The sequence below is a fragment of the Marmota monax genome, unplaced genomic scaffold (assembly GCF_021218885.2).
Source record: "Marmota monax isolate L192 unplaced genomic scaffold, Marmota_monax_Labrador192_F-V1.1 WCK01_AAM20220418_F8-fsc00017, whole genome shotgun sequence".
NCBI lineage: Eukaryota > Metazoa > Chordata > Mammalia > Rodentia > Sciuridae > Marmota > Marmota monax.
Window position 1 is genome coordinate 23,240,636 of NW_026695241.1, and position 26,300 is coordinate 23,266,935.

Here is a 26,300-nt window from a genome sequence, read left to right on the forward strand (position 1 = left end):
TCCTGTCAATAAACCTTCCTGAATAGGGTCCATCATGTAAACAATCTTCAGATAAATTTTACTCCAAAATCATAAAGTTATTTTAAGACTCAGATGGGAAAAAAAAAAATCTGGAAAAAAAAAAAAAGATTTTCATTCAGAAAAATAAACCTAAATAACACTCAAAACCCCAAAACCCCAGAACAGGAGGTGGGAAGTAACAAGTGTGCAGATAGCAGCCTCTTACCACAGGTCTCCTCACCTGACTGCAGAGACTGCATAGCCAGCTAGTGGACACAGGTGTGTATCATTCCTTGGGGATCACCTGTTCCTGGTCTGGGGACCTGGATGACAGAAACTTATCCCTCAATTTTAATGAAATTCAACAAATTCTATTAGAAAGCTCTTAAGGAATTACACTGTTCTTCAACAAATCAGAGTTCCATTCTTAGAAGTAGGAGGTAAGACTGTGTAAAGTATAATCTCAAATATGTATGTGTGTGTGTATATATATACATGTGTGTGTGTGTATCTTTTTACATCCTTCCCCCAAGAAAAGGACAAGAAAGGAATTTAACTTGATTCATGTCTCTGAACTTATAGGCTCTGTGGCTTTTGTCAAATAATCTAATTCTTCATCACTAAAGTTCCTCTAGATAAGAATATATTAAAATTCCCATTTACAAATACAAACATTGAGGCAGCAAAGAAACAATTCTATACTAACTGCAAAAGTGCTAAAAAATGAAAGGGAGCAGTAAGATTGTTTTTGCAATCCCTAAAGAAAAAAAGCGGTATTTAAAATGTTTTCAACTTTACACATTTATCCCCAAAGGTGACATAACAAAGTCTTCTACACAACAAAGACTGTAATTTTATTCATTAAGTCAAATGTTTTAATTTAAAAATTAATATTTAATATATAAGATCTTTATATACCAAAAGGAAAAAATAACTCAAAAAATGCAAAAAAAAAAATTGCAATGAGCTATTTAAATATTTTACCATTGAGAAAGATACGAATTCATGCAAATCTTATGTCACACTGCTAAAATATTTAATATGTAATACTTTTATTTCCAGAGAGGACAACAAAAGAAAATTTAAAAATAAACAAAAAAGGATCTCTACTCACCCTTCTGGTAGAAAAATTTCCTATAATAGTATGCGCCAAGATCCACATGTTCCACGATGTATCTTTTCACTCTGTCTAGATGCAACACCAAATTTTCCTTGGGCACTTCAAGTACTGCCACTCCCGCATTTGTGCAATGGGAGGTAAGGGTAGACTCAAAGGAGGCACTTTCACACCCACTAAAGGAGCCAGAATTTGATTTGGACAGGCTGATTTTCCTTTCACCTTCTCCACCTATCTCATTCCGAAAATACGGACAGCTCATTACAAGTTCATTGCTTTTATCATCTCCCTGGTCCATGCTGAGGCTTCCTTTGGAGTTCAGGTCCTCTGTGCTGCCCATTGGGGAGCTGAAACTGGCTGAATGGGACAAAGGTCCAGAGACCAAGGATGCCACGGCAGCTGCCGAAGCTCCCGTGGTAGTATTCCTCCTTTTAATAACATTGTGCCTGTTCATAATTGCCTCATTCAAATCAAATAATATACTCTGGACATCATAGTGGGCAAAACACTTTGGACATGTCCAGGGCCTGACAGAATCTTCTGATCGGTTGTCTTCTAGGTCTGACGATTTCCCAAGTTCTTCACCTTTGGCATTGCGTAATTTGCGAAAAATGGATGAGTCTCCGGTTTCAGACTTGGAACGTCGCTTGAGTGGTTTTTCCCTATCCTTAAAAAGCCTGAGGTTCTCTCTCTGTGAGATGGGCCCATCGATAACATCCAAAGAGAAACCGGAACCCTTGCTGCCACCGGCAACAATAAAGTCACTGAGCTTGGTTGGAGTTGGACCTCGATCAGATTTGTCATCTTTGTAGCCCTTTAGCAGATCAAAAAAGCTTTCTCCAGATGTTCCCTGCTTATCAATTGAAGATGTGCTACCATATTCCCTGTGCAGAGATGGCCCAGTCTTGTACGTGGGTGAGATACATTCATCAAAGCTATCCACATCGAGTTCACTTATGGTGATATCACTGTTGCTCCGCTGCCGTATTCTGCGGAGAGCTTTCCTAGGGGAGCTGGGATAGGCTTCAGGCATAAGAAATCTGGAGTCCATGTTCTCCGATGGTCTGGTCTTGTTTTTCAGGGTGTTCTGTATGCTCTTCAGCATGGCTGAGTCATTGGAACTGAGGCTAACAGAACTTCCCTGACTCACAGGACTGCTTTTGGAGGACATGCTCTCAAGGCAACTTGAGGTTTCTATTTCCTGGCTCGAACGGCTAGATTCTTTTATGTTTTCCTTTCTTGGAGGCCAATCGGCAATCCTTGCCCTAACCCCCATTTTGGGAACTCCGGGGGTCGAGGTTATATGGTGAGAACCTTCACTTCGAGGAGGCCCTACCGGGGCCATGACTGATGATCCTAAGCTGCCATTTTGGGACCGGAAACGGCGCATGTAGAAGTCATCAGTATGGACTTTGGGGGTGCCATCTGTGCCAACAACGGAGGTCCTGTCAGTGGCCACAGGCCTTTCTGTCTGTGACCGTTTCAAGCTGGTCATGATGTAAAAGCAAGGAGACTTAAATCCCTACAGAAAGGACCATCATATCTGTGTTTTAAATGTGCACTTCCCTTTTGGAGAACAGCTTCCAGAAAATACAAGGGTTGCATGAGATCTTAAGCTTTTTCATTTAAAAGGCCAAATGATCCTTTATTTTCAAATCACTGAAAATCCTGATCTTCAAAACATTGTAATCCACAACAGTTTCTTTCCTTCACTTTAATAGATGGCTTTCTTTCAGAAAAAACTGAATGGAACTTCTATTACTGGGATTCTGTGATTGCCATGATTCCATACTTTCTCTGAAAAAGAGAAAGACAATTTGAATAAGCATTTCATAAACACATTTTAAAATAAAAATGCAATTTCCAAAATTGTGGTTCAGAGTTCCATGATCCATATTTTTAGTAAATCAGATTTGCAGGAAAGAAGAGAGTATAAGGTCATTTAATATAATCCATTATTTAAATTGAAATATATTTAATATATTTAAATAGCTTAATATACTATTTCATAAAACTGGAGATGGAGATGACAACATGTTCTGGGGCATCACAGTACCCCAAGTACAGACTTTTGCCCCCAATGACCTGTAATAATGTACAGCATCATGAGCCACTGTACTGACCAGAAGTTTGAGACCTAACCAACCAAATCAGATAATTAGAGCAATGCAAAGTCAGTTTTTAACAAAACTAAAACTGAAAAATCATTTTATTGAGTATGCTATAATGCACACTTTTAAACTCCTTCCATATTTCAAAATCAATACTTGTTTCCTTACAAAGGCTTAACATAGTTGGCAAGAGCAAATACAGCAGAGAGAAAATAAACGAGTTTTCCAGGAGCCATTATATCCATTAGCATTCTTCTGTATTTTCCCCTACTTTATTACTTACCCAGATGAGCGAGGAATATTGCAGAATGAAACCAGCATTCACTGTGACCTCTTCCCAAGCTCTCCTTAGTTTCATCTACTCTTAAAGCTGGAAGTATCACACTAATTAACAAAATGCCTGCATTTCCTTCAATAGTACAATCTAATCCACCCCATCAGCACTAATTTATGACGACGGCAGAAACAAAATGCTGCTCTGGGCAGCCTTCTCCAAATCCCCCAACAGATTTCAGAGAACTGTCAGCATCCTTCCAGGTGACGGGCAGGAAAACGAACTTCCTCATGAACACGTCAGGCAGGAGGCACAGATTCTGACTACAAAATCCTGCATGGTTGCGTACATCCTGAAAAGAAAGGCAGAGAAGCCTTTTCCAAGACTCCACAAATTACACAAGAGGTGGCCTTTAAATTCTTGCCAGATACATGTTTGGAAAGATGCTGCTGAACCAGCACTGAGCTGACAGGGCGGCATTGTCTACAAATCACACTCTGACACAGAGGAGGACCCCCGCTCACTGCATGCTGCACTCAACAGTAACAAGCACTTACTTCCATGATAATTAAGCATCTCGCTAGTCGGCTTCCTGCCTCCAAGGCGGCCACTTTCATTTCTCCTGCAGCACACAGCATCATTTTAGAAGACTCGTTGCTATTTAAAGCTGGAACATTTAGGAGTGTTTCAAAAAATGCATGCTGCCTGCAGAATGCAGAGCTTGCGCAGGCTGGGTCTGGGCAGCCGGTCAGATAAATGCCCATTGTTTTCACTCACACTCCTCTTCCCCACCTCTTATGAAAAGGATAATGGTTTTGTACTGCTACGTAATTAAACCTGGCCTTGGGCTTTCTACCTGTCTACAGATGAGATCTGTTATGATTTCCTTTACATTCCAGAACTTTACATACTCCTCTTTCAACTGCAAGCCTTTAAGTGGAATAATGTGCTAACTGTTGCTTCCCTCAGCATATGTGGTCACAGCTAAGGCTCAAGAATTGTTCCTCACAAAATGAAAAGAAAAACAACCAATGAGGCCAAAAGGCACACACCTGTCCATCTCAAAACAGCCTGATTATTTCAATAAAGTAGCTTCCAAAAAAAAAAAAAATGAATCTGCTAGCATGAGGAATAAGTCTAAGTAGATTCCTATAAAAGTCAGATTCTTTCAGCATTTCTTACAATCTTACAGAAATCCTCTTCCATTCCCAGTATATTCCTCAAGAAGTCAACACACCAAGCCCATCATGATCAAAACTCATTCCTGCCACATTTCATTTGTTCTAAAAAATGGCTATGGCAGGACTGTTTTAGGAATTTAACAATTTAGTTAAATTCATTGTAGGAAGAAACAAAAGGCCGCACTAAAACACAATACATAAAATTCACTTGAAAATGTTCCATCTTCATTATCAATATTTTCTTTGCCAAACTGTCTGATTCACTTTTGATATCTTAATGAATTCTTAAAATCTAATTTATTTATTTTTGGGGTACCAGGGATTAAACCCAGGGGCACTCATCATTGAGCCACATTCCCAGCCCTTTTGTCCTCCCCTAACTTGTTTTGGTTTTCAAGACAGGATCTCACTAAGTTGCTCAGGGCCTCATAAATTGCTAAGGCTGGCTTTGAATTTGCAATCCTCCTGCTTCAGCAGGAGGCATACACCACTGTGCCTGGCCTAAAATCTTAATTTTAAATATAAAATTTTCTTAACAATTTAGAAGAAATATCAAGAGTCACATTACATCTTAAAAATGTCTTATGACATCTTAATGTCTCCCTACCCTCATTTTAAAATATAGATGAGCACACACGGAAAGGCACAGTTTAATTAAGCTTGTAAAAACTGAAGAGGTTTGAAACAGGCAACTAAGTTAAATAACAGATTTTTTTCAGTCATGAGAACCTTCTTTTCTGTATTTAGTGCCCCTCCCTCTTCCTTCCTCTTCCTATCCTTATTTATAGTGTCCAACCCCTTTGAGGTGCAACATAAACTTTGGGCACTGACTAGAATATATAGAAAAATATATGCTTTTCATTATTACCAAATGAAAATTAAAATGTCTGCCCAGTGTGTCATATTATGATATAGATGTACAACATCTTAAAATCTATACCTTAGAGTTGACGGGAATAGCAAACATATGTTGACAATTATTAGCAAGTCTCCTAAATATCAGCAAACCTGCCTCAGCATCATTAAATATGGTTTAAAAAAAAAGGCAAGAAAATCAAACAGAAGAGCAATATTAACTTACAGCATGTCACCTCCATCTGTTAAAAGAGCAAGCTATATAAAAATTTCCCTATTACGTTTAATTTCACAGCTCTAGATATTACTTAAGTCCATGATGAATCCATTTAACTAAAACACTAATCTCACCTAGAGGAACCACAGTTCAAGTCAATAAGTTTGATTCTACCAGTTGAACATCTTTTCATCACTCAGAGTCTATCCCAACCTAACTCTCCACCCTTTTCTGATAGTGCCATTCTTCTAGAAGTGCTTCCTCCTCTCTTCTAAATCATTCCCCAAATCTGATATTCTCTTTTGAGCATGGGCCACACATCTGGTGCTAGGACTATTTGAGGAAGCAGTCCTTCCCTTCAAGGGAAGCTCAGATGACTAGAAGCTGTTCAACAATAAGAAATAGTGCTGGTGGGGTTCAGTGCACCACAGCAGGTCAGCCACTCAGAATATCAAAGTTCCAACAGACTGAATGTGCACTTTCAGGGACCTCTTTACTGCTTATGGCAGCCACTGTCAGTGGATGCAATGGTATATCCCAATAATCTTGACTCAGGAGGCCTGAGACAGGAGGATCACAAGTTTAAGACCAATCTTGGCAACTTAGTAAGGCTCTGTCTCCAAATGAACAATTAAAAAAAGAAAAAAAAAAGGGCTGGGGTTGTAGCTCAGTATATAGCACTAGGTTCAATCCCCAGTACCACCAGAGAACAACAATAACAACAAAACAGCCCTGTCAGGCATTTGCTCTTGACCCCTCCCTGAAACTGCCTTCGCTTGGCCTCTGTGATAAGACCTCTTGTGCTCTTGCCTCTCTCCTTTCCCCCCACTATTCATTATCATTGGTGGATTCCATATAAATGCAAGGATACCAGGTTATATCGTTGGTTTACTTCTTTTACCATTTTTCATATTTTTGGAAGGGGATTCAAAGGCATTATTATTAAGATGCATATAAACACTGAGTGCATTATTAGGATTAGATAATAGGCGTGGGTGCAGTGGAATTCAAATTTTTCCTATGGACATCTGGGTGCTAACTTAGTTGGATCCTAGTTGTTTGAATAAGCAAACAAAGATAGAACAATGAAATTTCTGGGAGTGGGGGCAGATGTCTGCTTGGTTATCATACCAGATAGAATATAACGTGCAGCTTTAAATGCCACCTCTGTGCTACTGCCACCAAATCTCTTCTCATGACTCTACCCCCTAAACTCCAGATAAAAGCCACACACGTGCTTATTTAATACCATCCTTATGTATCTATTTCTTATAATTAGTTAACAAATGACCAAGCAGAAAAAAGGGAAAATAAAATGGTTGTTTTTTTGTTTTTTTTTTTTTTCAAAAAATAAATGACTGTTAAAGGAGTGGTAAAGGAGTGAAGGCCATAAATAATTCAAGGAACCGAATGAAAGTCACGACATAGGAAACTTACTTTATGTCAAGAGCATAATGAACAATTTAAAGGTTAGTATGAAGATGTAGGAAAGGGCTGAGGGAAACACTACAGTTCCTGTCCTGAAATAATCACAATGCAGTGTGGCAGTCTTTAAAGAGGCAGTGTTTTATCAACTGCTATACTTCCACATCCAAAATGGGTTGCTGTATGTTTCTGGTATAGTTTCTAAAACAGACCCAGCTCACAACAGAAGGAAATTTGCCAGTACAAAATTATTCAAATGGTCTAATAACCCAGAGTTATTACTACTGAATTATGAAAATTTCCATGTAAACAGTTTTGAATTGTGCACACAGATTTAGATTGCTTGTCAATATTGTTACTTCAGAATGTAACAGGACACTGTATTTTAAAACAAATATAACTTCCTGGTTCCTGAGTATTAGATTAGCTAAGAAAATCCAATAAGGCAAAACTCTCTCCTTCACATTCCTTTCTTGGCTTTCCTCAGTTTCACTCACATTCCACAGAAGTAGCATCTCAGACAGAAGGAACTTCTCTTCCAAGTGAGCCAGAAACATGTACAAATATCTCAGTGCAGTGCCATGGGTAATTTAAAATTTATGAATCAGCACATAACTTTTAGACTAGAATTTCCCCCTTCTTTCCATTCTCTCCTTTCAACAAAAAGCAGAAATGTGGGGAAAACAGAATTGATAAATCTAGTTCTGCTCTCCAAATGTTCACTATCTGAAAAAAGACAACACATGGAGACAAAGTGGATTTTAAAAACTTGTGCTGATGAACATTTTTTCATATATTTGTTGATTGATTGTATATCCTCTTCTGAGAAATGTCTGTTCAGGTCCTTGGCCCATTTATTGATCGTTTTTTTGTTTGTTTGTTTGTTTTGTTTTTTGGTATTTAGCTTTCTGAGCTCTTTATATACCCTAGAGGTTAGTCTCTATCTGATGTAGCAATTAGATATCTAAGATATCATCTCACTTCAGTCAGAATGACAGCTATTAAGAATACAAACAACAATAAGTATTGGCGAGGATGGGGGGGAAAGGTACACTCATACATTGCTGGTGGGGCTGCAAATTGGTGCAGCTAATATGGAAAGCAGTGTGGAGACTCCTTGGAAAACTGGGAATGGAACCACCATTTGACCCAGCTATCCCTCTCCTCAGTCTATACCCAAAGGACTTAAAAACAGCCTACTACAGGGACACAGCCACATCAATGTTTATAGCAGCACAATTCACAACAGCTAAACTGTGGAACCAACCTAGATGCTCTTCAGTAGATGAATGGATTAAAAAAAATGTGGCATATATATACAATGGAATATTACTCAGCAATAAAAGAGAATAAAATCATGGCATTTGCAGGTAAATGGATGGCATTGGAGAAGATAATGCTCAGTGAAGTTAGCCAATCCCCCCAAAACAAATGCCAAATGTTTTCTCTGATATAAGGTAACTGACTCATAGTCCGGTAGGGAGGAGGAGCATGAGAGGAATAGAACTCTAGACAGGGCAGAGGGGTGGGAGAGGAAGGGAGGGGGCATGGGGTTAGCTAGGATGATGGAATGTGATGGACATCATTATCCAAAGTACATGTATGAAGACATGAACTGGTGTGAACATACTTTATATACAGAGATATGAAAAACTGTGCTCTATATGTGTAATAAGAATTGTAATGCATTCTGTTGTCATTTATTTTAAAAAATCAATTTAAAAAAAGGAAGATAAAAAAAAGTAAAAACTAAAAACATGCTGAAATTAACAAAGTGAATATAGAAGTTGTGGGTGCAAAACATACTACAGAAAAAGTTACAATTGAATTTAGAGATAAATTTTTTTAAATGTGTCTGTTTGGCCAGAGGACACACTTGCCTCCCAAATAAAAACATTCAATGAAAGAAGTTACACGTTAAAAGCTTAAAGATACTTTGCATAACTGAGGGTGAAGGAAAGAAGATAAAAATTTGGCAGAAAACTTGATGGCAGAAGAGGGATAACAAAATAAAGAAGGTATTGAGCAAATTGCATGTGGAATTATTAGTAAAACGATTTAACAGCTGGGAAAATAAAGAATAGAAAGACATATGACTGGCTACCTCTTACATTTAAATATGCCTAAACTTACACAATAAGCAGCTGATCAAATACCAAACAGGTTTGGGGAGCTTCAAGTAGGAAGATATAAAGTGGGAGTAAAAGGTAAGGGGTAAAATAAAAAGGTAAATGTGAATCAGAATTGCTAGAGGAAAACTCTAAGTGTCTGAGGTACAATAAATTAAACATTGGGAAGAAAAGAATCAGGGCTTACCAACTTGTCAAGAACATTCAAAGTTTCACATCTGGCAACAGGTAATCAAGAGATCAGGCCAGTGAAGCAATTGAGTGTTCTTAATGTACTAATTTGTACTTTAACAGTCACTTAAAATACATTTTAAAAACTTGCCAATACTGCATACTTCGAAGTAGTATTGAACAGCTGATAGTCAAATATGACCTAGCACTAAACAACTTATTACCAAGTACAATCTAGGAAAAAGCAAATGTAAAACATAGACACCAGGAGGACAAACCAATAAACAACAGAATCAGCATACAGGAGAACACACTTGTCAAATCTTCCCAAATTTTGCTCAGATTATTGAAATTATTTATCCACAAAAAGAGGGATTAATTAAGGATTTAAAAACAGGAAATAATTATCACTTTCTTAGCACATAGTAATACATGTTAGTAGATGAAAACCTTTCTTCACCACTAATTGTATTAAATAACAAGATTTCTTAACTAATTTGACCCTGGACTCACTTTGTTTAAAAAAAAAAAAAATAGAATATCTTTATAACTGTGCATCTGTTGGCCTCCTAATTAAGAACAAGAAGACCCATGTTTCAAAAGAATGCAGGATAAAAACAAAAGTTTCTTTACACATTATAAATTTAGCTATGTTTTTTTAAATGTTAAGTATATGTGTGTATATGTATATGTAAACACACACACACACACACACACGGGCAAAGAAAATTCACCAAAGGATTTTCAATGTTTGTCTTTAGATAGCTGGATTATGAGTAATTTCTGCTTTTCCCCCCTTTTGTCTATATATTTTTATTTTCTAAAATGAAAATGTATTACCTTTATAATCAAAAACAAGACTAAGAGAATAAAAACATCATTTTGTTGCTTAAAACAAAATATGATCTGAGAATGTGGTTATGATTAACATACCCTTGAACAATAATTATAAAATATTGTATTGTCAAACCTCCCATCATTCAAGTCACCAAATAAGTAAAAATTTAACAGATGTCAGGTACTTTCAGTGAGATGTTTTTGTGCTAAATCCTCAAATTAAAATAAAATCAAAGAGGGCTATACAGAGAGGACTAAAGATGGTAAGATTAGCAGTATTAATAGCATTTGAATAGTGACTTCATAAAGACGATTAACACAATCACCATCTTTCCTCATTTACAGATGCTTTCCTTGCATGCAACAGTGACGTAACCATCAACCTCATTTTGCCCACTCTGAGGCTATGGGAACCTGGGAAAACCAGGTGATGTTGTCTAAACAAGGCACAGGTGCCTTTAAGGTTCACTTTCACATGTACATTCTGTCCTTTTCATGATGCTGCTTCTGCAGAAATGAAGGCTAAGTCTGAAAAACATCCGTATTTGGACTCTTAGATCAACTTTCCAGAGGCTCTTACTAAAGTGCCACCAGATACTGGAAGCTCAAGGACCTGGACCTGCAAGTGTACGCTGGGGAGGAAAGGGCTGGGGCGCTTCCTTCTCAGGGGGCAGAAGAGAAAGTGATGGTCTGAAGTGAATGACCTCAAATTTATAATAGAGAAGTCATGAAAATTGTCACTGATCCACATTTAATAAACTCTGTAAAAACCACAGTGGAGAATCAGCATTGCTAAGGTGGCTTTTCGGGCTGCCCACATGGGCTATTTGAGCAGCCAGCCACAGGGAGGGTGCATTCCCACTGTCAAATCCCTGTAATAAAACTGAGAAGAGAGGCATGCAGGAAACCAGAGGGCTAAGTAAGGTGGAATGCTACAAATGACTTTATTAAGGACATCATGGTTTCCTCATTTGGATATTTATGAATTTTAAAAAGCATTCTTGGAAAAAGCACATTAAATTCAGCTTAGGGAAGGAGTAGGAAGTGGAATCAGTAAGAACAATGGGTAAAAATCAAGTTGCTTCCATGCACAACTCTAATATCCAAGTCACCACCAACCATTACAAGGAAAGCAACTTCATTTCACTTAGCAGACTTTAAAATACCACCCAATGAACCAAGAAATTAAAAGGAAAAAAAATGAAAATAGAAAATCACTCCACACTGTTCTTGCATTTCCTTAAACACAGACTGCAGGTGGTTGGTGTGTCTACTTCATAGAACCCTTAATTCTAAGCATACATCTGCTTGTGAGCTCAAGAGAGCAGGATTTTGTCACTTGTTTCATTCTCCGACAGTCTCAGTCAATCCCCACTAGCACCCTAGGCGGTCAATGTCACCATTTAATGGATGAATAAGCAGCTCAAAGAAGTAAATGACATGACTAGAGTCATAAACCTGACAGACTTGGATGCCACAAAGTGCTCACTAGGTAGTGGGTTCTCTCAATATTACAGGGCTGGCAGTTAAAGAATTTGTGGCAGAAAACTACTTGGAAAATACATTATAGAAAAGGCCCCCCTTCTGAAGTCTAACCCAGGCACAAATCTCTCTATACCTAGAGGAAACGCATCCAGTGAGTGAAAAAATATTAAATGATAACTAATTTTAAAAGTGTTCCAGTGGTCATTCATTCTGGGAACCTTTAGAGGCTCCTCAACAGCCAAATGATTATGGTCTGACTTGGGCCTGGAATCCAAGACTAACTGGAACCTGCCTCCAAACTCCCTGCTTCTTACCCCAACAGAAGGAAGCAGGTATGCACTGATTCCCTAAGGATCTCCCAGACCACTGGGCCTGAACTGAGAATCCAACATTCAGAACTCATGACTCAGAATCCATGACTCCCCATATGCAGCAAAATCCCACATGTGAAGCCAAATTTCCTCCCAATCAGTTCAGCCAGTCAGTTACACCATGCTGCCCTTCCAGAATCTGCTTTTCAGTAATCTGCTGCCACTGACCATTATTGTGACAGGCACCAACAACACTCAGACCTTCCCCGTAGCACACTACACAAAGACACTTACTGAAGTTTCCACAGGAACATGCAGCTCAGAAGAGAACAGGCCGTGAATGACTCTATGGTCTGGTCCCAAGACCAGTTCCTTGCACCCAGGCAACCTCCTTTCTAAAAATGCCTCCCCTTCTGTTCCATGCTGAAATCCCATGACTAATTCTACATGACTGGGTCTTTTCTCTCCAAACTTTTGGTGTATGGGGTAGACATTTGTCCTGTCCTTATCCCCAAAGCACCCAAGATCAGAATCTGTGAAATATATTTATTAGAAATAAAAGTCACAGGCTCTCAGCTAAAATGGAATAGAAAGTAATTTATAAGGGGCTAGAGGTGCAGCTCAGTGATACAGCACATGTTCAATATGAGCAAGAGCCTGGCTTCAATCCCCAGCAGCAAACAAACAAAATAAAATAGACTAGAAAATAACCACTAAATTAACAGCATCTATACCACAATAAACATATAATTGTGGTTACATCATAAATGTATGTGTTCAAGAGACACACCAAAACTAGGCCCACAACATCATAATTTAATATGGATTTCAGTTTCATCTTTTCCCCTTAAAGAGCTTCCACAACAGTAGTGAGTGAAAATTAATGGCAGCTTGACCATCTTCCCCCAATCCCTTTGGTATCTAAAAGCATGAAAAATGGGCATACAAACAAACAAGTCTCTTAAAAGACCAAGAAGAGAGGACTGAATAAGACACTGTCACAATGAAATTATCAAAAGCAAATTAACACACAATAAATTTTAAAATCCTAATGAAGCAAATAAACACATTGACATAGGACAAGCGAAGGTACTGTGGCTAATATAGCATAGATGAGAGAGGTAACAGAACCAGAACCAGAACCTAAAAACAATTCCCATCAAATCAATGATGGTCAAAGTAATTTTTATCTCTTACCCTCAAATAATTTTTTCTCTCATACAAAAGTCTCTCCTTTGTGGTCCCCCTTTTTGAAGTTGTCTTAAAATGATATATACACTTATTAAAATTTTTAAAATGGAAATAAGACAAAGTGAAAATTATATAACTTCTTCAAAGTGACCCAATCCCAACCACATGACAGCTACTCCAAATAATTTGTGTATTCTTCTAGACTTTGGTGTGAGCTGGGTGCACAAACAAGAAGATAGGCACTGAGTGGTAAGAACAGAGAGAAGAGATCCAGCACAGAAATGCTCACTTGAAAAGAAAGATGAACGTGCTTACAGAACCATAAGGTAAAGGCAAGGGCTAGAGGATGAAGAGCCACACGAGAACAATGCACAGGAGAGTCAGGGTGCCTCTCCACCAAAGCTGATGAGAAACACCTGGTCGACACCTGTGTGTTAACCTGCTTAACAGTCGATCTCTCCACACTCCACCACCATGCTCCCAGAACCTTGAGCTCTAGGTTCTCTCTCATGAGGCTTCAGGAGAAGCCAAGTTGGTGACTTCACTGGACATACCCAAAGCATTGTCTTCCCTCCTTCTTTTGTCTTATTCCTACCCATCCCTTTTTCTCCAGTTTAACTCTCACTCCCACTTTAAGACTTTAAGGAAGTAATTCACCTCGGATTCCCACCCTTTATTACCTTTGGGCATCCCTTGGGAGAACCACAGGGAACTTTATGGTGATTTAAAATCAGGATTACATCACTAAAAGCCCAAATTTCTACTTTAAAGAAATAATGATTTTGTATGTTATTAACTTCTAACACCATATCTGCTGCTAAGGAAAAGTGAGGGACTGTCTTCTTGATATTTTCTGGGAAAACTGCAGTTAAAACAAGTTTAGAAAAAGGGATTATTGGGCTGGGGTTACGGCTCAGTGGTAGAGCACTTGCTCAGCATGTGTGAAGGACTAGGTTCAATCCTCAGCACCACATAAAAATAAATAAAATAAAGATGTTGTGTCCATCTACAACTTAAAAGAAAACAGAAAAAAAATGAATATGCTAGAGTAAGAAAAATTCTTTAAAAGAACACAAGCACAAGAAAAGGCCTATCTTATGTTATAGCAATCATAGTAAGTTTCAAAGACATAAAAATCATAACAGCATTTTATATCTAGTAAGAAAATTTCTAAGTGCGTGCCCACTGTTAACTGATACAATTAAAAACACACATTTTTATACATGCCTGTAATACATGACCCAGGAGGCTAAGGTAAGAGGATTTCAAATTTGAGGCCACCCTCAGCAACTAAACAAGACCCTCAGCAACTTAATGAGACCCTGCCTCAAGATGAAAAGGGCTAAAGTGCCCCGGGGTCAATCCCTGGTACAAAACAAACAACGCAAGACATTCTTATGTTGCTAGAGGCATCAGAAATTAGTAAAACCCTTTTAGGGAAAGAAAAAAAAAATCAGTGGGTAAGCCAGGAAAAAAAAATCATACTGTTGAGCTCTATAATCTGTCTTTCAACTTTTGGGAAGGTATGGCTATTCACAAGAAGGGGGGACTTTCCTCTGTACCAGATCTTGGTCATCCTTCTTTCTTCCTTTCAGGCTCTGGGAGCTCTCTGCTTTCCCTTTCCTTGGATAGTTATTAGCATCTACTCTTGCTTTTGAGGTCCCCAACACTCACTCTCCCACATTCTTGGTTCTCAAAACACAACCATACTGAATATATTTTGATTTTTCAATGTTTTCTGATGCACCAGTCATGGAACTTTAAGTACCTCAGGGTCAAAGTTTAGGATATATCAGCCCATGTAGGCTTAACCATAAATGTCAATCACATCTGAATAGGAAAGTAGGTGGTATAATAAACGCTAAGAAGTGATTTTACAAGCTAGAAGAAGAAAAATCTGTCACACAAAGATACTCACTGCAATATTCACTTAATGTTAGCTAATTTATGCTTTTATCAAAGTAAGGTATAACTTAAAGGCAAATAAGAAATATAAAGAGAAAGAAAATGTATTGCTTTACTTTATCTTTTCCATTTCCAAGAATAACCACGTTCAGTTCATAGCACTGTTTCTTCTGGTATTTTTATATTCCTAAACAGCATGCTCATGTTGCTACTTCTTAATTTAAATTATCTAGTGAAGTTCTGTTGTGCAAGATGAGAAATCAGAACGCTTCCATCAAGTATCTCTTCCACATCCTTGCCCCATTTTATGGACATATGTGTGAGTATGTATGCATATAGAATAGAGATTGTGTGTGTGTGTGTGTGTGTGTGCGCACGCACAAGCGCTGCGCACCACCCCCCTTCACATCTTCTCAATATTGTTTTCCACAGGATCGAAGCAGCAGGTTCCCAATTCCATTTCTCTTCCCTGAAGACCACTCCCTTAGAACTCCTTTCTCAGCTCAGTCCACCCAGCTGATCTCTAGGTCTACTGCACAGGCACTCCCAAGAACACCCACCAATTTCCATCCTGATAATTCCTTCCCTCCTTTCCTGGTAAAGCCACCCCATGTCTCCCAATTCTTGTTTCTTCCTCTTTTTTAGTTTACTCCCACATTGGGGAATATTTCAAATAATTCTTCCCTATTTCTATAGGCTCCATGATTACACTGGGTTAAGGAAGGGACCAAAATATAACTCCAACCAGTCCCATCCCTAAGTCCAATCTTCCTCATAACTGGGGGACTCCAATTCCAAAATTGTGTGGTGTCAACATTTTTTGGAACCTCTCCATAAACCTTTTCTGATATAGCTCACTCCACATTACAAAATTAGTTGCATCCCACTCTTCCCTACTGTCTAAAATGTGTTGGTAATTCTAATCTGTTTCTATTTCTTTTCCCCTTATTTGACCTTGAATATTGCATCTTCTTATATTCCTTGGACAATGTTGGCAAGGGACTTGAGGAGGGAAAGGAATAACTGCCTGTATCCTATCCAATGCAGTTTAGTTGTACACTGCAACAGTATCAGTTTAAGCAGAAAGCTTTAGTTGAGAAATGTGAAACATGCAAGCACAGAGATACCCAACATCCAGATTTAATAAGCGTTAATATTCTGACAAATTTGTTATGGATAATAAAGAAAGACATCTAAAATATTAATTTATCCAGGTTTCTGCAGAAAAACTTCAATCCTAAATGATACCCCAGTTCCTAGGCAAATTTATTTACTACAAATATTAATCCTTCATTACACATGTGTATCTAAATTTATTTTCATAGTCTACATTTTGTCTCTAACCTTTGCTTTAAGTATGTTTTCTTATATCTGCATTTGAAAATTATAACATACCAAATTTATAATTTGAGTTTTTGTGGAGGTTTTTTTTTAATATATTTAATAGGTTTTATTTAATATGTTTTAATATGTTTTTTATTTAATATTTTTTTTAGTTGTAGGTGGACACAATACCTTTATTTTATTTATTTATATGTGGTGCTGAGGATTGAACCCAGCGCCGCACACATGCTAGGCGAGCACTCTACCACTGAGCCACAATCCCAGCCCTGAGTTTTTGTGCTTAGTTCAAAAAGTTCTCCAAATTTCCAATATCATCCATATATTTTCTAAAAGTTTAAAAATCTCTATTAAAATGAATATTTTTGGTTCCTCGAGAACTTATTGATAGGAATGTAATTTTATTTTTATCACATTGTCCCACCACTACTTTTTTTTAAGTGAATACAAATAAATTATTTAAATATGCTTAGTCTGCAGGGTGCTTCTTATGGCCACATATTTTGAGTTCCCTGATTGCATCATTTCTGCCTGGAAGTCCACCACGACTTCTTGAATAGTCAACAATACTTCTGAATTACTGACTTGTAACACGATGTCAAAAAAAGGTTTCAATGCATGTGGAAGTCTCCTTCTCTATTGTGTACCAATGCCACACCAACTCCAACATCACAGCATTATAATAAATCCTGCTAATCCCATTCTACTATCTCAATTAACTTTAAATATAGTGGCAAATGCTCTTGGTTTTGTTGTTTTTGTATTTTTTATTTACTTTTTTTTTTTTAACCAGTACTGGGTATTAAAATGAGAGGTACTCTACCAATGAGCTACATCCTTCCTCACTCCATTCACTCCTAATTTTTAAGCTTTCATTTTGGGACAGGTATTGCTAAATTGCTGCAGCTGATTTGGAACTTGTGATCCTTCTGCCTCAGCCTACAGAGTAACTGGGATTGCAGGTGTGTACCACTGAGACCCTCTTTTGTTGTTTTAAAATTGAGTCTTCCTTATTTACCGATTTTTCAGCGCTAGGGACTCACATCCTCCTGCTCTTGGCCTCATAAGTAGCTAGGATGACACCACGCCTGGCCTGAAATTGTGTATCCATTTTATAAATTAGTATAGAGAACTTTAATTCTTTTAAATCTTGATTCTTCCCATTCAGTAACATATACAGCTTCTATTTTACTTAGCTTGGCCTTAAGTTCTTTAATTGATAAAGCCGCTGAGAATCTTTTGTTAGATTTATTATAAGGCATATTAAAATATTATTGAGACTAGGAATGTTTATGTAATCCCATTTTCTAATATGTTGCTAGTGTGCTACAAAGCTACTGATTTTTAAAATTTACTTATATCCAGTAATTTTACTGAATTTTTTGTTTTTAATTCTATTTTTTTGAGACAGGATCTCAACAAGTTGGTTTTGTGATCCTCCTGCCTCTGACTCATAAATCACTGGGATTACAGGCATGTGCCACCATGCCTGGTCTGAATTCCCATTAGAGTTAATATTTTAATGATTCTCTTTACTTTTTTAGATAATATTTTTAATTTTTTTCCTTTTGTTGCCTAATTGAGTTAGCTAGTAGTTACCATGACTATATTTAAAATAAAATGTTGTAAAATACTGAATGCCACAATGAATCCCACTATTATGTGTAATTATGCATTAGTTCAAAATTTTTGAAGTAGATATATTCTCTTTAACATGTTTATATATGCAAAAGCATATAAAAAGGAATATATAGGGAAATGAAAGAACTTCAGAGGAATGAGAAAATGAAAAGATTTGGGGAGGGGAGGAAGGAATTCCCTCTTTATAAATATTTGTTATAAAGTGGTTTTCCAATAAATACAATTACTTTGGAAAGAATATCAAAGAAAGTACACATACTTCATAATTTTTATTAAGTGTAATGAGACTTCAGTAAGAAAGTAATGAAAACGTGGCAGAATATTAAAAGGAGTAACTCTTGCCACATGTGGGTATTTACTTTTCAATGGTGCAGGATGTCAGTCAACAGTAGATAAATGACTGCTCTGTATTGTTCACCATTTTCATTAAAAGCAAATGGCAAGGAGTCCATTATAGATTAGATTCTCACATTTTCTATGACATGACTTTAATAAGAAAAGAAATGGGTTATGCTTTGAAAAGCATTTTTGAAGTGCTTTGAATTTTGGCTTGATTACAAAAATAATGAAAGATGGACCTTCAGTAATATCACTAGGCAGCCCTTCCCATTCCCTTTCTAAAACCAGAGCAAAAACATCGGTAACAAAAGCTAATATTTATGAAGTCTCCTGTGAGACTAGATTTCCAAGGCCTAGCAAATTAATAAGAAAACAAAAGCAATGTCCTACTGAAAAAGTTTCATTATATTTACAAGAGAAAACTTAGCAACAGAATGAAGATATAAAGTGAATAGGACATTAGAGTAAACATGAAGATGAAAGATGCTAAAACAAAGACAAAGAAAAAAAGAAAATTTCCAAATAGAAACTCCAAAATGTTATATCTGAATAAACAAGAATCAATGTTTCTCAAAAGAGGATCCATTCCCTACATTTTTACCAACTACACAGAATTCTTGCCAGTCTGATATCAAAACCAGGTATTTTTTCTACAGAACAAATCAGAGGACATGATTCAAAAAAAATGAAAGGAAAAGACAAAACAGGTGTCTTTACCATAATAATTAAAGTATTGGAAAGTATTGACAAAAAGCTTGTGAAAGTAGCTAGTGCCTATTTGAGAACTGAGTAAACAGCTAGACTGGGTAAAGAAAGAAGAAAGAAATGCCAAGGACAAGAACTGATAAAAGCACCAAGGAAGAGGAAGAGACTGCTCATATTTCTAAGCAGAGTAACTTCTGGAACAAAAGCAGGTCTACAGGTTTTTTGTTTGTTTGTTTTTAATAGAAAAAGAGAACTCATAAAAATTAATTCAATTATTTACAGCAAACTAAAGAAGAGTGGGTCTGGAGACTAGAGAGCAAAAAGTTAATTATCTGTTTTTTGGTTTGGGGTGTTTTGTTTGTTTGTTTGGTGATGGGGACTGAATCAGTTCATGATAAGAGACCTAAGTTTGCTTGGTACGCACAAGGCCCTGGGTTTGATTCCTAGAACCAGAAAGGGGAGGGGAGGAATTAAGAAAGTAGAAAAGAGGAAGTAGTTAATATTTAGATTATTTTGTGCTTACTTTGTGCTGGGGAGTGTGGGAGGTAGGTTGTATTAAGAAAAGAAGGACCAGAAATACACACTTGGTGCAGTAAAAACAACACAATGAGCACCAAGAAGGCTAAAGCCTTAGGAAAGGCTGCCCAGAGAATGGAGCTCAAATATCAAAGTAAAGTTAAAAACCTAGCAAGGATGTAAAACTTTGACAAGGTCAGTGAAGAAGGGAGCATGCATTGCAGCAGAGAGGAATGAATCAAGGAGTGCTGCACAGTAAAGCAGTACTGTAGCAGTGGTCAGGGAGGACATAAACTGAGAAGTGAGCATTTGCCCAAAAGTGGCCAGACATCAAGGCAATCGGGGCACCGAAGGGACCAAGTGCACAAAGAAAAAAACAACGGAATGAATGAGAGTTGGGTGTAGAAAAGTGGTATAGCATGTGCTGAGCATGAATGAGGCCCTGGGTTAAATCATCAGCATCCTCTCCCACATCAAAAAAAAAAAAATAGGAAAGGTAGCAGAATACAACAGTTACTAATATGGCATTATGTAAAAATGTGGATGTGTAACCGATGTGATTCTGCAATCTGTATTTGGGGTAAAAATGGGAGTTCATAACCCACTTGAATCTAATGTATGAAATGATATGTCAAGAGCTTTGTAATGTTTTGAACAACCAATAAAAAAACAACAACAACAACAACAAAAACCAGCAAAGAAATTAATGAAACAAAGTAATACATACCTTTGCAACCAAACACAGGGATCAACATTCTAGTCAATTATCTATGGTATGTTTAAGAAAACTGAGCAAATTTAATTTAAAAGTTAGTTTATATTATAGGATCAAAGTACAAGTTTTAAGTGTGTCCAATGAAAACAAAATGAAACAAAGTAACAAGGAGGTATGTTAGCAAATGGGAAGATAAGAACTAGAAAATGAAAAGGGAACCTATAAAATTAATCCAAAGTCATACACTGAGGAAAATATGTAACTTAAAACAAAGAAAAGAACATAAAAATGTATATAAAATAAAAGGAAAATTTAATAAACTGTGAACAATGATTTAACAAATAAAACTAAAATAGGGTTATTTGACAACATAAAAATCTCTATATTGCTAAAAATCATAGAAGAAGTATAAGTAAAGTAAGTTGGAGATTAGAACACATATATACACCAACAAATATTTTTAAAAATCTGAAAATTAATATGTAAGCAAAGGACATCAATGGTTTCCTATTCAAAACATAAGAGGGGCTGGTAACATAGCTCAGCATTTATAAGGACCTAGATTTAATCCATAGCACCATCAAAAAAAAAAAAAATGCAAAAACAACAGCAAAAAACATAGAAAAGACCAATAAAATTTAAAAAATTAAAATACTCCTAAATATAGGAATTACAGAAATTATAGTTATCCTTTCAAACTCAAAGAAATCTTGAGTTCTTAAATTAAGAATTCACACATTACATATTCCATATGCACAGGTGAAAATATACACCACAACACATGAAATAAAACAAAAATTAGTCATCCAACCAATTCTAAGAGTTAAATTGGTTTCCAATACCAACACTAAAAATATTAGAGAAAAATACTGAGAATTTACCAAACTTCTAGCAACCATAAAACAATTGTGTAATTATTGATGCACATAAATAAAATCTGAGGCAATATAATAAAATCTGTTACTAATCCACATAAATAAAAGAATAAAAGTATAAAATCATTTAACAGACACCAAATAGTCATTACAAAATTCTATACAAACTTTGTTAGGAATGGACTCGATTTTTTAATGGCATTTAATTAACAAAAAGCAATTAACTATTTTAAGAGATTCAATAATTCACTACATCATAAAATGATATAAACATTAGAGAAAAAATACAAAAAAAAACTATTTTTTTAAAGGCCATAGGCATGTTAGCTCTTATAGTGACTCCATTATCCCCATGGCCTATTACGTTATCAGGCACAGAAATTGAGACAAATAGTATATATAAGTATTATGAATAAAACATGATTACTTACATATAGAGTTTATACAAGTTATTCAGAAAAATACGAACAGCAGTTCTTTGCACAGTGACAAGTATGACTAACAAAAGATCTATACTGGGAATGTATCATTATGCAATGTCAAATAACATTTTGCTACCTAAAGAAGTAACAAATTGAAGAACAGGAAGATGCCATTTACAAGAGGAAAAAAGACTAGAAAATATTTAATGTTAACTACCATAAAATAAAAAATCAACAATTTTTCCTTTGTGTAATAACAAATTTTTAAAACTGATAATACTGCCAGAGAAACTGAGAAAAGAACTTGTATTTTTATATTTTCCTACTAGGCACTGTAAATTAGTACAGTGCCACTGGATTGTAATCAGCTAAATGCTTCAAAAGCCACTGATACGTGAGGTTTCTAAATAAAAAAATCAATATACATGAATAAATATGCAAAGCATAGCATAGTTAATAGCAGCACAGAATGAAAGTTAATTAAACACATCATTGTAAAATGGTTGTGTCCATTATAATATCAATAATAAACTGTAATGATTTAATAAATATAACTAAAATAGGGTGATTTTTAAATGATATACATGGGAAATTTTTTTATTTAAGTTTAAAAATTAGAATATAAATTTATATATGTACATATATATGATTGTCACTGCCCACATAATTTGAAAATAAAGCCAGGCATGATGGCACATGCCTGTAATCCCAGCAACTGGGGAGGCTGAGGCAGGAGGATAACAAGTTCAAAACCAACCTCAGCAACTTAGTGAGTACTCTGTCCCAAAATAAATATAAAAAGGGCTGGAAATGTGGCTCAATGGTCTCTGAGTTCAACCCCCAGTAACCCCCCACTCCATCACCTCCAAGCATTTTAATTTTAAATAAAATTAGACAGCTATTGGAAATATTCCTTTTAAAAACAGACAAATTCATCAAATAAGTTTCAAATTTCAATTTTAGACTATCATGGCTAAAATTCTATTTTTTGATTATATACTTAATATTAAGGAAGACTTTAAACCAAATATTTGCTATCCTAATATCTGAATCACCCAGGAAAATGACAGGGTATGACTACAAAAGAATGTGTGAAATAAGAATTTCCAAAATAAAATCAATGATTTATTCGAAGAAATAAGATTCAAAGGAATTCAATGTGGACCAGACTTCTGAGCTTATCCAGTACACACTATACTAGGTCTGCTTCCAGTAGGTGTGACAGACACTGTTCATGACCTATTCCATGCACCTCCCTCCCAATTCTTCACTAATAATATTCTCAGTTTGTTCAGGCAGGGGAGTGGCACCATGCCATGAATTTTCTCCTCTAGCCCCTGCAGACAAATCCAGAATTTTCTAAATCAGCCATAACCCTATGCTTCTTGGAAGTGACTAGTCTAGGGGTGACTACTTCATCTCTCTGACCAGTGAGAAAAGGAAGTAGAAGTCTGGAGCACGCAACTTCTTGGCAAACTTTAGCTTTCCTGATAAAAAGGAACAGACTCAGCTAGTCTCTGCCCTCTACTTTCTTCCTTCCCTTCCTCCTGCCTAAAAGAAAAAGAAGCACCTTCAATTCATGAGGCCAGCAAGAGGAAAGACATCAAGGACAAAGAGCCAGGGTCCCTGGTCATATCACTGAGCACATGTTCCAGCCAGGGAGAGTTTACTTCTGAGACAGTTTCTTAAGTGAGAAAATAAATTTTCATTTGCTGAAGCCATCAGAGTAGCTTATGGTTGACTACATTTTTAAGTGGCACAACAAATACCCGTTAGCAGATAAATGTTATTTTCACTCTCAAATAGTTGCCATTTAATTTTTGCCAAAACTAGAAAATATTTTGATCAAACACTAAGTTTACATAGGAGTTTGTAAATAGAATGAATAAATAAATAAATGTTAGACTTCAATAGGATCTTTAAGATGCATCTCTAAATTTAGTTTCAAAATCCACTAAAGACATAAAAATCTTACACAAAAAGCATTTGGTGTACTAATAAAAAGCCTCACTCTCTCAGCCTGTATTTCAATGGTTATTCAAGGAAAAGTACTCCATGGCTCAGGGAAATGTCATGACTTTTCATCCCCCCCCCCAAAAAAAAATCTAAAAATAAGCTTACTTAATTTTCCTGATTGTTTCTAAAATTTTGATTTTTGGAAAACATGACTTTGGAAGTTTCAAAATTAAGCCTTTTATTTGGTAGGAAAAAACGCAGAAAAGTTTTTTTGAGGGTTTTTTTTTTTATTTTGGGGGGCACCGGGAATTGAACTCGGGGCACTTGACCACTCGGGGCACATCCACAACCCTATTGTGTATTTTATTTAGAAACAGGGTCTCACTGAGTTGTTTAGAGCCTCACTTTTGCTGAGGCTGGCTCTGAATTTGCGATCCTCCTGTCTCAGCCTCCCGAGCCACTAGGATTACAGACGTGTGCCACTGCACCCTCAGGCAGAAAAAGTTTTATTCTACTTGTCATGACAAATCTGGCTTAGATTATTCTAATGATGAATTAAAAAGAAGGCCCTTTCTTTAATGCTCTCTTTATTACTCTATGCTTACTGATCAAGTAAATAAAAGACTAACAGTATTTCACATGGACTCTCTATAAGATTATTATTGCCCTAAATGATAAAATCATGAATCCTTGATAAGATCTTGATACAATCTTGGTATAAATTTTTTGCTGGGGGAATTCAATGCTATTGGGAAAAAGTTCCATAACCAGTACCTATTATTAAGGAAAGCTGGAAAAGCATTGCTTTTCTTGCTACACCTTTCTCTACAAAAAGTGAAGCTGCAATTTAGATTGAGCAGAAAATGAAAATGTTGACATCTGCTGCTATTTGCATGCTTCAAAATATTAAAGTGGAAACATTCTCAAGATTTACACGCTAACTTTTTCTCAGACACACCAGACACACATATATGATGGTATTATATCAGCCACAGTCTTTCATACCATTTCTGATTACGATTATGAAGTGGTATAGTGGTATACTGAGGCCGGCAGGAGGCAGGGGTGCTGGGGACTGAAGCCAGGGCCTCACATATTCTAGGCAAATGCTCTATCACTGTGCTACACCACCAGCCCTCATTGAGGCTCTTAGCTAACCTTCTTCCACAACAAAAATCTATCCTGAAGTTCTCCCCCTACCCAGTTTCCTACCATAGTAAAAACCTGTGATCAGGGCTGGGTTGTAGCCCAAGGGTAAAGTGCTTGCCCAGCATGTGAAAGGACACCACAATAAACAAAACAAAACAAAAAATCAAAAAGGTAAAAACCAGGTTCATCTTTACAACTACAATTTTACCTAGACATAGTTGTAAGACCAGTGAGTGTTTAATTAAAAGCTTAATACATTTTGGGCAAGAGCAAAAGTATTCCTTTTCCCTCTGTTTCTCAATCTCTGCTCTTATAGTCACGCAAGAAATATTTACTCTTCAACAAATATTTCAGGCACTGTTCTCTCTGCAGAAGATATTGATCTACAAATGTTTACATTTAGTGAGAGAGAGACAATAAAATATATAATGTAGGAGAAACATACAGTACTTAGGCTTGGAATTCAATGAAACATTTATTACATATGTAACCAAGAATATTAATTCTAAAAGTAGGGTTTTGGTTTAAAAACCAAGAGAAAATTTATTTATTGGTTTTACATATCACAAACTAGTACCTGTAATCACTTCCTATAATATAGGTTAGTAGTATATATATTTCTGGCAAGTTGAGAATATTTCAAGTGATTTATATATTTTTCTTAAATCTGAACTTGTGCAAATTAGGAAATTAGCAGTTATCATCATAAAATAAGACAGATAATATTTCATGTGATATTTGGTAGTCTATTTGAGCCTAATGCTGCAATGTATGATGTTCCTCTCATAGGAAAGATTCAATTTTCATTTCTGGACCTCTTAAAACAAAGTATAAACTCAGGAGCCAATCACAACTCACTTTATTCATTTAATCTTTTTTATTCAAGAAAGTACTTCACAAGGACCCAGTAACAGAACCACAGGGATAGAATTAAAATATCAAACGGCACAGCATAACCAGAGGCTAACATTTAGAGCAAGTGGACACTCTGCAAAGAACTACCAAACACAACACACAGTAACCAGGCCTGACATCAAAGTTCTCCTGGTTCACAGAGTGGACTTTCTTTCTTAAGAAAATCAATATAAGTTGGAAAATACCAGGTAAAGGTAATAAAATACCAGGTAAAGATCTGATACATGAATGGAGAAAAATTTTCTATGTGTACACTACTGAAAGAAAGAAATCATAAAAGAAAAAATTGATAGATTTGGGTACGTGGAACTTTAAAACTACAACAAACACAACATAGGTGTAATACACTGAATAAATGCAAGCAATTGTAAATCAAGATAATACAACAAGATTCTAAAACGGGAAGAAGTGTATTAAGAGCCAATTCACAAAAAAAGAAACAAATAGTTGGTTAAGCATTTTTTAAAAGTTCTATTAAATAAAGAAAATAAATACAAATTCTAAAGGAATCAATTTG

General features: G+C 36.3%; 1 protein-coding gene across 16 annotated transcripts in view; it reads right to left on the minus strand.

Moving 5' to 3' along the window:
* Positions 1-26,300, minus strand: part of Sipa1l1 (signal induced proliferation associated 1 like 1) — a 367,512-nt gene that overhangs the window by 136,221 nt on the left and 204,991 nt on the right. For 14 of the 16 annotated variants that reach the window (XM_058577710.1, XM_058577721.1, XM_058577720.1 and 11 more), the window contains one exon: positions 1,115-2,914. In XM_058577710.1, the coding sequence (XP_058433693.1) occupies positions 1,115-2,612 (1,498 nt within the window). In that variant the 5' untranslated portion in view covers positions 2,613-2,914. Of the gene's footprint in view, positions 1-1,114; positions 2,915-3,511; positions 3,913-4,059; positions 4,184-26,300 lie in introns of those variants that run through there. The other 2 variants (XM_058577717.1, XM_058577716.1) reach the window with 2 other exon arrangements.